General features: G+C 30.8%; 5 protein-coding genes and 2 pseudogenes across 7 annotated transcripts; 2 read left to right on the plus strand and 5 right to left on the minus strand.

Annotated features, from left to right (window-relative positions):
* Positions 1–51: 51 nt before the first annotated feature.
* On the plus strand, positions 52–1,467 carry TVAGG3_0380840 (sperm-tail PG-rich repeat containing 2 family; the record flags this gene model as incomplete). The annotated part of the gene is made up of 1 exon (XM_001583203.1): positions 52–1,467. One exon carries the CDS (start codon positions 52–54, stop codon positions 1,465–1,467), a length of 1,416 nt encoding a protein of 471 aa, XP_001583253.1.
* A 292-nt stretch (positions 1,468–1,759) lies between these two features.
* Positions 1,760–2,410, minus strand: TVAGG3_0380850 (uncharacterized protein; the record flags this gene model as incomplete). The annotated part of the gene is made up of 1 exon (XM_001583202.1): positions 1,817–2,410. One exon carries the CDS (start codon positions 2,408–2,410, stop codon positions 1,817–1,819), a length of 594 nt encoding a protein of 197 aa, XP_001583252.1.
* A 298-nt stretch (positions 2,411–2,708) lies between these two features.
* TVAGG3_0380860 (ubiquitin protein ligase protein) lies at positions 2,709–4,470 on the minus strand (the record flags this gene model as incomplete). The annotated part of the gene is made up of 1 exon (XM_001583201.1): positions 2,827–4,470. One exon carries the CDS (start codon positions 4,468–4,470, stop codon positions 2,827–2,829), a length of 1,644 nt encoding a protein of 547 aa, XP_001583251.1.
* Positions 4,471–5,203: 733 nt separating this feature from the next.
* On the minus strand, positions 5,204–6,015 carry TVAGG3_0380870 (ubiquitin protein ligase protein; the record flags this gene model as incomplete). The annotated part of the gene is made up of 1 exon (XM_001583200.2): positions 5,204–6,015. A coding segment is annotated over one exon (812 nt), but the record flags the coding sequence as incomplete, so codon positions are not given.
* Positions 6,016–6,073: 58 nt separating this feature from the next.
* TVAGG3_0380880 lies at positions 6,074–9,568 on the minus strand (annotated as a pseudogene). The gene has a single exon. A coding segment is annotated over exon 1 (3,495 nt).
* Positions 9,569–10,194: 626 nt separating this feature from the next.
* On the plus strand, positions 10,195–10,740 carry TVAGG3_0380890 (uncharacterized protein; the record flags this gene model as incomplete). The annotated part of the gene is made up of 1 exon (XM_001583198.1): positions 10,195–10,740. The coding sequence occupies one exon, from the start codon at positions 10,195–10,197 to the stop codon at positions 10,738–10,740; it is 546 nt and encodes a 181-aa protein (XP_001583248.1).
* A 328-nt stretch (positions 10,741–11,068) lies between these two features.
* TVAGG3_0380900 lies at positions 11,069–12,743 on the minus strand (annotated as a pseudogene). The gene has a single exon. A coding segment is annotated over exon 1 (1,675 nt).
* Positions 12,744–12,943: the final 200 nt, after the last annotated feature.

The raw sequence follows: 12,943 nt of genomic DNA on the forward strand, positions 1-12,943 counted from the left end.
TAAAATTTTTCTTGAATAAAAAGGTGACAAAATATACGTTAACGAAATTTCATGGCATCGCTCTGGGGACTTTCTACTGAGCGAGTTTTTACAAATGTTATCAAAAACACGCCTGAAGATATTGGTCCTGGTAAATACGATGTCGGTTTAACAATAGGAAATAAGAAAAAATCAAAAGCACCATTCGGAGCGAAAACAAACAGAATTATTTTTGAACAGCCGAAATTCGAACCACCACCAGTTGGTGAATACGATCTTCCTCCAGGAAGTTCATTATCAATTACCTCAGTCTTTCATTCATGTTCTCCAAGAAAATATTTCAATCCTTCTGATACACCTTCACCTGCACAATACGGATCTTTGAAAGATTGGTCTTGCAAACAAAAGAAAAAATACCATCCTAAGCCAAAGCCAGCGAAAATTCCATTAACGGGATTTGTCGGTCAACAAAATGTTTCCGGATTTGCTCCAAATGAAGAAGGTGAGTGGCAACCACTTAAAGTTGCTACCCAATCAGAGAATGCTATTGGCCCTGGTTATTACAATCCGAAAGATCTGAAAAAATCTGTTCATACCTCTCCTATAGGAACTTATCAAGATAGAGACTATTTCCTTCAATCACGTGATAATGTTCCAGGACCAGGGGCTTATTCTCCTCATTTTGTCAATAAAAGGATGAAAACAACTATTTCTAGAGTTACAAGAGATGCCGATAAGCCAACAACACCATTTAATGTCGTTCCTCAAAGTGATTGGGTCAAAGGAAAAACAGAATCACCAGCATTCAAGTCTACTTCCAAACGTGGCATCTTTTCAGATATCCCACAAGATACTCCAGGACCAACAGCTTACGCACCACGTATCAAGACCAGTCCTGATATTGAACGCGGAAATGTCGATACATGTTTTGGCTACAGGCAAAGCAGAAATACGTTTACAATCAACGACAATCCCGGGCCTGGACAGTACTCTTCCAATGTCAAATGGATAAAGAGCCATAAGTCCCAGCTCTCTCGTTCTAAGTCACCTGATTTCTTCACTGCGCCAAACACTCCTGGACCAGGAGCTTATGAAGAAAATGTCAGACCTTCAACGACTCTAAATAAGAAGACGAGTCCTTCTTTCGCAAGTCGCACAAAGAGAGTCTTGAGGAAGATCGAAGATGGACCAGGACCAGCGGATTATACATTACAATATCCAGGTGACAACGAAAAGATCCCTCCAATGATAAGAGGAACTGAATACGGTGAAGCATGGATAGAACCAAGTAAACTTGATAATCCAGGACCAGATGCATATCAATCAATTGAATCTAATGGACCAAGACCATTAACAATTCCAACATCAAAGAGATTTAGTGAGAAGAAAGATGATACCCCTGGACCAGGAGCTTACAATTTGAAACATGGATCATTCTACATACCTTCAAAGAACTCTAATGTTGTTAATATTACTGATGATTATTAAAATTATTTGTTTGTATTTTCGTTATTTTTATTTCCTTAATAAAAGCTGCACCATGTGAAAATAGAAATTCTATTGTACTTAAATGCTATCATTATAATAGCGTTCTCGGAATAAGTTATAATATATGAGAGTAATGATGGAACATGATGAGATAATGAATGACGAATCCAGGAAAAGATTTCTATATCATGTTTTTATCTCGGATTATAAATCTTTTGGAAAAATTTCACCTTGAAATTCATGAAATTAAAGAGCAAAATCTAAAAATTAAGTTAAAACAAAAAGTATAGAAGAAAATAATAGTAGTTTAAAATAACCATTAAAAGAAATGACGATTTTTAAAATAATTTTACAAAAGACTATCAAGATATTCAACCCATTCAGTAAAGGTTGTTTCTTCGTTAAAATCAGACTTGACTCCGTTAATTTCGAATGTTGGAGTTCCCATAACTTGGTGGGTAATGGATAAAACGGACTCTTGACCTGCAGCACTCCTTGTTTGCATAGAAACATATTGGTTATAGTAATCGTTTTGATTAACATCGAAGTTTGTAGCAACATATGAGCAGAATTTTTGAATAGCTTGATTTTCACTTGTGTTGAACATTTCTGTATTAAGGAAATAGATTTGATCGCCATCATAAAGCTTATCAAGCATTTGCTTAGCCTTTCCTTCATCCATTAATCTTAATGCTTGGACAGCTTTAACAGAGTGGTATGACCATGTGTGAATATCAAGAGGAATTGTGTGGAATCTAAGAAGAAGGTCTTTTGGATAGTATTGAAGAACTTTTTTAATTGTTGGCCATGAATAAGCGCAGTCAGAGCAAAGAGGATCGCAATACATGTCAATTAATATTTTGTATTCGTTTTCATTGCCGTAAAGCATGCCAGGGTACCTTTTTGGTACTGAAGAAGTTAAAACTGTCAACAGCGAAAGCATTTTTAATTTTTTTTTATGCCAACTGCATTATATCAGTTTTTAATATAAATTTAACATTTGCTTGTGGTAAGGATATTTTTTTTAAAATATAAATCTACTTAATTATGAATTATATATTTTTTCAATTCATTATAATCACAGATAAATTGAAAAACATTATGTTAATATCATATTATTGTCCAAACACATTTACTGGAATGTAGCTTATTAATTAGAAATGGCCTTATTTAGATTGATAAATAATGAGATTTACATACTAAGAAACTAGATTAAAAACAATAATAGAATCTAACAGGCTCGACTTTATAACTTTTTTTTTAAATTATAAAATTAGATTAAATTAAAATTAAACAAAAAATTTATTAAAATTAAGTCCTATCTAGGATGCAAAAACTCGCAAAAACAACTATTTTGCATTAACCTGTCATCGTTGAATAATTATTAATACAAACAATTAATTTTTGTCTAAGGAGATCAGCGCTTTTGTATGGCATAATATCAAGCTGTAGAAAACATGTATGTGCAAATGGGAGCAAATATTCTTCTTCATTTTTTAAATTTGTCGGTACCTCACATAACTTAAGGAAATATCCTGATTTCATTGATGGAGTATCAATTCCAGTGATGAATTGTAATAATTTACAAAATTGTTCTGAGGTGAAGTTTGAAATTGCTTGTTTAAAAGTATTCCATATTGAAAGGCTTTTAGTTCTTTCATCAAATAAATTAATGAAAGAATTATAGTCTAATGCTCCTTCTTTTCCACAAGCCAGTCCTTTCAAGAATCTTCCTGACAAATTGCTAACTTCTTGCAAAGGAAGAACTTTCCAAAATCCATTTCTCATATTGGTAACAACTTTTTCTAACTCATTGAAATAGTCACCATCATTACAATCAACAAGAGCCGAGAATTTTGCATCTGTGACAAAACTGTTCCAAATAAATAATGGAATTTTCCATTTTCTATGACAATTTTGAGTTGCAATTGCACTTGAAATCAATGCTCCTATTGTTTCAGCCTGCCTTGGACTTAAGGTTATTGATGGAACCAAGCAATCTGATTCACATAATAATGAAATTGGTTTATTGGTGAAATATTTGAGATTCAAATTCATTAGTTCCTCAACAATGAAATAAAATGAATCTCTGAATAGGCCACCAACATCAACACCTTTTTCATCAGTATAGTCAGCATGATAAATTATTTCATCAGAATATAATCTCTGTGGAAATCCAGAATCCATCAGGTAACCAAATATTGTTTTAAAATTAGGAGAATTAATATTTTCTCCCCGGGCAATTGTATATTTAATTTCAATTTTAAGAAAGATGCAATTACGATTGTCCCCCGAAATGGTGCGTTTAACATAATCATAAAGTTTTTGTGCGTCTTGTCCTTGATAATCAAAGAGATCATCTGGCAATTCTTTGATGTTTGATAAACCAATGTTGACGAAATATAATACAATTGCTGGATAATCTCCAATTTGGGATTCTGCAATTTTGTTCTTCAAAATATATTGAACAAGTAATAAATTGTACAATTCTCTGAAATCTTTAAGTTTATAATTTCTCCAATCTTCCAAAACTTGATTTCCATCTGCTCCAAAATGATATCGATATCCTTTGCACTGATATGGATTTGGACATTTCCCCTTTGGTAGAATCTCCGTTTTGCCATTTGTCAATAAAATTTCAATAGGATAGTAGATACTTCCTGTTGAAACAAACTTATTAAATGAAGCTCCTTCATCTGAATAAAGTAGTAACAATGGCATCCTTCGTTCACAATTTGAAGAATCTTGTCCAAGTTCCCAAAGACTTGGAATATATGTTTTAGCACATTCATTGATCAATTCCGAATGATTTTGTTTCTTTACAATAGTATCAGGCTTTCTTTCAAATATAAAAATTACTAATCGGTTAAAATAATCTCTGATATTCATCTTATCCATATCTCTGAAATATGAATCGAAATTTGGTGTATTAAAGAATTCCAATACCATTTTTGCGTCAGAAAGATTTGATGGAATCTCTTTTTCAAATGCTCTCAATATCATTGGAATGAATCCAAGGCAACTCTTCTTATATTTGTAGAAAAGTTTAAGACCATCAATGAATGTTTTATTGAAGAATATACAATGATCCCAAGCCTGGAAAAGAGCAATTTGGAAATATCCGAATTTGTAACTGGACAATTCATTGATATCTTGGCATTGTGCAAAACTAGAATCATTTTCAATCTTTCGAACGCCTTCTTCGATTTCTTGAAGTACTTTATTCTCAAATCCTTTAATCAATTTCTTAATATCATTAACTTCAGAATTTGAAGATGTTTCAGTTAACTTTGCAATTCTAGGAATTGCCATTTCAGAATTAATCTTTGCAGCATAATACTTGTACAATCCTTTTAATATTGATTGAGAATAACTCTTACATGTTGATAAAAGATCACGTAATATATCAGTTCTGTTACCAATTCGATAACTCAATTCAGCATTATTCATCAATGTATCAAATGGTGTGTAATGAACATTAAATTGAAACGCAGATACATCGTATTGTACATAAGCATTGGAAGAATTATTTGTTCCCTCAATTCTAAATCTATGTCCATCAAGGATTTCAGAAACAATCATGTTGCTGTGATCACGAAGATCGACTTGCTTTCCCAAACATATGATTGGGAAAATTGCTTGGACATCAAAATTATGAGGCTCCATCTGAGAAACACTTGCAGGTTTTATTGCTGTGCGGATTAACTTCTTAGAGATTTTATATCTTATTGGTGAATTATCACAAACTGTTATCATGAAAACCCATCTCTTTTTTAATGCATGACTGTCGACTTTTACATCGCCAAAGAGAAGATAATTATCAACAATTGACAAAACAACTTTTGACTGACTTCCGGTATATTTTGTGAATCCTTTATCACTGTAGATGTTCATATCGAACAAACTTAAGAAAACAGTGTCCCAATCATCCGTTATGAAGCCAATATACTTCAAAGTATTGGTTTGCTTTGAAAGTTTGAATTTAATTTTTTCGTAATTCTCAAGCTGTTTTGTGTAAACAAAGAAAGTTTCAGTGGATGGACTTCCTGCGATTGCTTCTTCATTACTGCTAGTATATTCCGTTAATGGAATGAATCTATCATTGTTCGGAATTCCTACCTCTTTATCAATAGCTGTAAATCTCTTCAATTTCTGTCTTATTAAGAAAGAAAATTGCGAATTTGAGAAGTTCGGGATTCCTTGAATTTGATATGTTTGTGAAACCAATTTTTTCAATGTCTTTGACCAATCAACTAGCTCAACTTTATTTGGATAATTCTCAAATACTTTTGTCATAAAAGACAAAATAATACAGTTTTGGATCGCAATATAATAATCTTTTGTATCTAAATCAATTAAATGAACAATATCTTTCATTGTATCCTTTAATTTTTCTGTAACCTCAAACTTTGGAGGTGGCAATTTGAAAGAACTTTCAGCGTTTCTTTGGATAGTATTGTTGTAATTACAAGCTCCTACAATTTTTCCTTGATCAATAATGTATCTTGTTATCTCAGAATCGAATATTTCTGCACCTAAACCAATCATAGCTCCAATGGTCGAATAAATTAAATGATGTTTATCAGATTGAAATTTTAATTTAATTTCACCGCAAATTTGATATGATGGTTTTTCCCTCATATTTTCGACGCATTTTGCAACTTCCCAATAGTATCCACAATTGAGAGCGACATATCCTGGACCAATAAAGTTATGCGATTCATCATATTGGGTTTGAATTGGTGGTTTAATTGGATTATCATTGATCGGCATGATGAATTGTGACATTTCATACAAGATTGATATCGAATTAAAGAAAGCTGAAAAATTTCTATCATTTTCGAAATCATGTGAAATCAATTTCATTCGTGTAGGTGATTGCTCAAGTTGAATTAAATGAATATTTATTATTGGATCCTCAAATTCACTGCAAATATTCTGAAATTCGTTCTTTTCAAATGTTTCTTTATTATAAAATGAGTCAATGTTCTGAACAAATGCTCTTGCAAGTGGAATGAAAATATTTTTAGTGCCTTTCTTCAGTGGTTTTGCATACAAATCTGCCAGCTTTGTAATGAAGCCAAATATCATTTCATAAGCATTTCGAATTTGTTGTTTAAATGCATGAACTTCTTTGATTCGTTCAATTTCGTAATAAGTGAAACCGAAGTCATAAAAATTCAAGATTTTATCAACGAAAAATTCTCTCTTTGACCTATCAATATTGCAATTTGAATTCATCAGGATATCAAATTTAACATCAATTGCCTTCTTTATTTTTTCAAATTCCAGCTTATTTTTCCCAAATGTATCAACAAGTTTGGCCTGAATCGAATTGATTTGTTTCATGAAAAGTGTTTTGAACTTTTCTTCAAAAGTTTTCAAAGTTGGATTTTGCTCGAAAGATTCAAATTCATCCTTGAAACCACATGACCATAATAATGAAATAATTATTTTGACACATAATTGCTGTATATTAAAATTGAATTCTCTGTTTCTTAATTGTGATTTTATTGAAAATTTGGAGATGATTGATGAAATATCATTCAGATTAAACTGTTTCGCTTTTGAATATTCAATTAATCTACGATGAAAATCATTCGGTCTTAACAGTCCCAAATTTAGTACTTCTTTATGCTCTTTTTCCTTTCCAGATTTTTCAAAAATTAGTTCAATTGATTGACTTAATTTTAAATATAAGTAAGGCAACAATAAAAGTTTGCCAACATCTTCATTAATAACATTCAATTCGCCATCTTTGTCTTGCTCTTGGGAAACAACACTCTCCAAGATATATTGGGAGTTCTCATTGTTTCCTGTGATTTGTATTTTGACTTTATTTCCATCAATTGCTGTTGTTTCTTGTTGTTTGGAGAGTTTTCTCTCATTGAACAGTGCAACCTGATTCTCTTTATCTTTTTCAAAGTGCTTTTGAGTTACATGAATTTTGATGAAAGGAGAATTAAACGAGGTCTCAATTGTGCTTTTCAAATTCTTAGGTGCAAAAATTGTTGTGTGGAGAGAAATTGACGGTATATCTTCTATTTCTTCATTAAATGCATAATTCTTGAAATAATTCATAAGTGTTTTGAACTCATCGCTGACTAACATGATTTCATAAATCATATTAGTTTCTTGTGCAATTTCTTTTAAGTATTTAGAAATTGTGCATCCAAGAAATGGTCCGATTGGAATTATCATTAGAATTGAAAATAATTCTTTCAGTATTTCCAAACAATTTCTTTTTGCTGAATCTTCATTGCGATAAATTGATTTGATATATGAAAAGACAAAGTTAATGAAATGAGTGAACTCTTTGTCATACTTCCAAATACCATCCAATTTTTCACTAATGCATATAGGTCAATAATTCTGTTCTGAATAAACACCAATGTTGTAAGTATTATCATAAGAATCCAAGTCATTAATATCAAAAGGCAAGAAAATACTTTGTTCAAGTTTGAAGAGAATAAACTTGGGTGTTGATTCGAGTTTAAGAAATCGTTCGTTAATTAAATCGACTAATTTTGGCCAATATATGCCAAATTTAATTGCTTTGATTATGATTTCAAATGTGTCCTGAACAGGTTTTGTTGGAGCCATGCTATCAAATAGTTTAATGATCTCTTCTTTTTCATTTTCTTTGATATTCTGCTTTTTGTAGAAAATCTGTCTTAAATTCAAAACGATAAATCTTGCCAAGAAGATGTCGACAAATTCCTTTAAATTGGGAGGGATATCGCTAGATTCCAGTTTCCTAAGAATTGAAACCGCATATTCAACGTGCTGAATAGGATTCAATACATAAGTATTTTCGATATTTCCTCTAACAATTATATTGATAAATGTCTTTGTTATATCTGCCATTATATCATCTGCAATCATTGAAATTGCTTGATATGATTCATTTGAATACGATGGACGGATTAATGTAACATAATTGTCTAATGTTTCAATCTTTCTTCGATCAACATACAAAGTGTTTTCGTTGTCAAAAGTGACACAATAAATTGATTGCAACTAAAGTTTTCATATGAAACAAATAGAACTGAGGACTTTGATCGATTATTTTCTTATCTATTAAGTTGTAAATAACAATTTTGTGATCATTTGTGTACAAATGCAATTCATTATAAATGATATGACAACAAAATTCAGAATTAAGGAGTCTTATTCCTGTTCCAACTAATGTGTATTCACATTCACCCAATTTCTTCATTTTGTCATCTTTGTATTGAATAATGCAAACTTCTGAATCTTTAATTCCGATTAAAGTTAAGCATCCATTTATAATAGCAGCATTAATGATATTAAAAGGATAAATGCTACTTACATCTACAGTTCCTTCGTTTGTGATGATTTTTTGAGATTTGATATCAATCGTGTATCTTTGTTCACTATTTTGGAAAACAATATAGGATCCATTCAATGAATTAATGCAAATTGCCTTATTCGCTGCATTTCTGATGAGATTTCCGATATCTTCACTTTTATTCCATTTTTCGATTGGATGATTCTCTATTTTTTGTAAACTACAAACAACATCATTAATGCATTTTGTGAGTTCACCTTCTTCATTCATAATATCCTTTGTAATAATTTCACTCAATTCACAAATTTTAAACGACTTTCTAGCATCAATGAGATTACTTATTATAGAAAGCTTTGATAAAGGATAAGAGCTTGGAGATAAACCAAGTTTGACAAGATAATGATATTCATTTTCATTAATCTGTTTGAAATATTTTTCTAATAATCTGAATAAGTATTTTGGATTAACATTCTTAATAGTTATATAATCACCTTCGAATTTAAGAGAAATATTATCCATATAAAGATTTTCTTGACCAGCAATAGGATCTGTTTCAAATCTAACATTTGTTTCTATAATTTTGTCATACTTGTCTTTCAAGTCTTGTATTAAATTATCATACATTTGAGAGATTGATGGATAATATTCTTCAATTGATTTTGATTTCGCCTTAATAATGTTTATTAATTGTTTTTGATGTGACTCTGGATTTTTAATCAGGTCAGCATATTCTTTTGGATAAGTTTTTACCTCTCCATTAAATGGAGAAGGTCTAAAAAATTTATCCATTGAAAAATGTTGGCATATATTATTTTCAAAGAAAAGTCGTCGATATGATCCCTTATAAAATAGAAACTTTGTTATGAAAAGAATTTGCCGTAGCTGGAAAATCATAAAATATTTAAATAATAAAACATTGATATTGGAGTTTATTACAAATAATTTGTAAGTGTTATAAAAACTATCGAAAGAACTCTAAATATATCAATATATGAAGATGATGATGTTAAAGCACATATATCTCAAACTTTGTATGTGTGATTTCGAATTTCGTTTGAAATCATTCATAAATTTGGAAAATTTTTGTCTAAAATACATGATTTTATAGATGAATATGATATGATATTTCAATTATTAATCTATAATTTCACCGAAGTTTGATGTGAAGAATATAAACGATTTTTATCGATTTTTATACAAATCGAAATTTGTTCATATCTGTTTTATATTTCATATCATGAACATTTATCTAAAATTTTTGTCTAAGACGATATGAATTGTATCGAAAATGATCCGAATTTATGAAGTGGGAGAAAAAAAATTCTTAAATTTACCGATTTATTTCTGAGCTCTATCAACGATTTTTTATATGCGAGCGATTGCTCGGTGGATTTTGCTCCACTTCACATTCATTCATGTCTCAGACAGCTCCTGAACAAATCAAGTTACCAGATGCTCAAGGATACCCACAAGTAGACTGGAAACTCTTCTTGCCTGTTGAAGGTGAGACTCAAGATCAGAGAAAGGCAAGACTCCAACATGCAGTCGAAGAGAAGAACAAAGTTTTCAAACAACGCGAAGAATTCATCAACAATCTCCCAGAAGAAGAACGTCTTAAGTACAGGGAGAACAAGCTGAAGAAGCTTGAAGAAAAGCTTCGTCGTAAAGAGGAGAAACTCCGCAGGAAACAAGATAAGAGAAGCAAACAAGATAAGAAAGATAAGAAAGATAAGAAAGATAGAGATTACGATGACAAGAAAGACAAGAAGTCTCATTGCAAATGCGGATCTGATCAAGAGGTTGAGATTTCTATTGATGAGTTTGTCCAGTTCAAAAAGTGGGAAAACTCTTTCAAGAAGAAACGCGTCAATGCGATGAAGTACAACGCTTTCTGCGAATGGCGTAAAGAAAATGGACAAGTTCCACAAGAAAAACAAGAGAATCCACAGAATCAACAGTAAATTTACTTTAAAAGCATATTTTTTTATTAATTTCATTTTTTTTAATCTTAACTGCATATTGAAGAGCAGTCATTCCATAAAGATATTTTAATTTAATTTTAATACATGAAATAAGAATTCAAATCAGTGCTGATAATTCTAGCATCAAGTTCGAGTATACTTCATTTGTATTATATTCATTCATAGATGTGTAATTTAATATACATCTAAAAATAAAAATAAAGATTGTAATTTGATTTTTGCATAATAATTTCTAATATTTATAAATTATATATTTATTTATTCATGAAAATGCAATTTTGATATATATACAATTTTATTACAAACATTAATCTTCAAAAATAGAGGAATAAGTAATGCATATTATTAACTTTTCTCTGAGAAGATTGATATCCCTATATGGCATAATGCTAAGTCTATTAAAGCATATATGAGCACAAGGAAGATTATATTTACTCTCATCATATTCATCTGTTTCTATCAAATCAAGTTCTATTATTGGACTATTATTTATAGGTAGAGTACAATTTCCGGTGATGAATTCTAACAATTTAGAAAATTGTTCTGAAGTGAAGTTTGAAATTGCTGCTGTAAAAGTATTCCATATTGGAAGGATTTTTGAGTCTAAATTGAATAAATTAATGAAAGAATTATAGTCTAATGCTCCTTCTTTTCCACAAGCCAGTCCTTTCAAGAATCTTCCTGATAAATTGCTAACTTCTTGCAAAGGAAGAACTTTCCAAAATCCATTTCTCATATTGGTTACAACATTTTCTAATTTATTGAAATAGTCATCATCACTACAATCAACAAGAGCTGAAAGTTTTGCATCTGTGACAAAACTGTTCCAAATAAATAATGGAATTTTCCATTTTTTATGACAATTTTGAGTTGCAATTGCACTTGAAATCAATGCTCCTATTGTTTCAGCCTGCCTTGGACTTAAGGTTATTGATGGAACCAAGCATTCTGATTCGCATAATAATGAATTATGTTTAATGCTGAAATAACCTAACTTCAGATTCATAAGTTCTTCAACCATATGACAAAATGAATCTTTAAATAAGCCACTGGCATCAATACTAAATTCACCTATATACTTCACCTTAAAAATCCTGCTCATCGAATATAATTTAGTAGGGAATTTCGATTTTACAAGATATTCAAAGATCTTGTTCAAATAAGGAGAATTAGGACTTTCTCCACGAGCAATTGTATGCTCCATATCAATTTCAAGATAGGGTTCTTCACTTCTATGATTAGCAATTGTGCGTTTAACATAATCATAAAGTTTTTGTGCGTCTTGTCCTTGATAATCAAAGAGATCATCTGGCAATTCTTTGATGTTTGATAAACCAATGTTGACGAAATATAATACAATTGCTGGATAATCTCCAATTTGGGATTCTGCAATTTTGTTCTTCAAAATATATTGAACAAGTAATAAATTGTACAATTCTCTGAAATCTTTAAGTTTATAATTTCTCCAATCTTCCAAAACTTGATTTCCATCTGCTCCAAAATGATATCGATATCCTTTGCACTGATATGGATTTGGACATTTCCCCTTTGGTAGAATCTCCGTTTTGCCATTTGTCAATAAAATTTCAATAGGATAGTAGATACTTCCTGTTGAAACAAACTTATTAAATGAAGCTCCTTCATCTGAATAAAGTAGTAACAATGGCATCCTTCGTTCACAATTTGAAGAATCTTGTCCAAGTTCCCAAAGACTTGGAATATATGTTTTAGCACATTCATTGATCAATACCGAATGATTTTGTTTCTTTACAATAGTATCAGGCTCTCTTTCAAATATAAAAGTTAGTAATCGGTTAAAATAATCTCTGATATTCATCTTATCCATATCTCTGAAATATGAATCGAAATTTGGTGTATTAAAGAATTCCAATACCATTTTTGCGTCAGAAAGATTTGATGGAATCTCTTTTTCAAATGCTCTCAATATCATTGGAATGAATCCAAGGCAACTCTTCTTATATTTGTAGAAAAGTTTAAGACCATCAATGAATGTTTTATTGAAGAAAATACAATGATCCCAAGCCTGGAAAAGAGCAATTTGGAAATATCCGAATTTGTAACTGGACAATTCATTGATATCTTGGCATTGTGCAAAACTAGAATCATTTTCAATCTTTCGAACGCCTTCTTCGATTTCTTGAAGTACTTTATTCTCAAATCC

This window comes from Trichomonas vaginalis, chromosome V (assembly GCF_026262505.1).
Source record: "Trichomonas vaginalis G3 chromosome V, whole genome shotgun sequence".
NCBI lineage: Eukaryota > Parabasalia > Trichomonadida > Trichomonadidae > Trichomonas > Trichomonas vaginalis.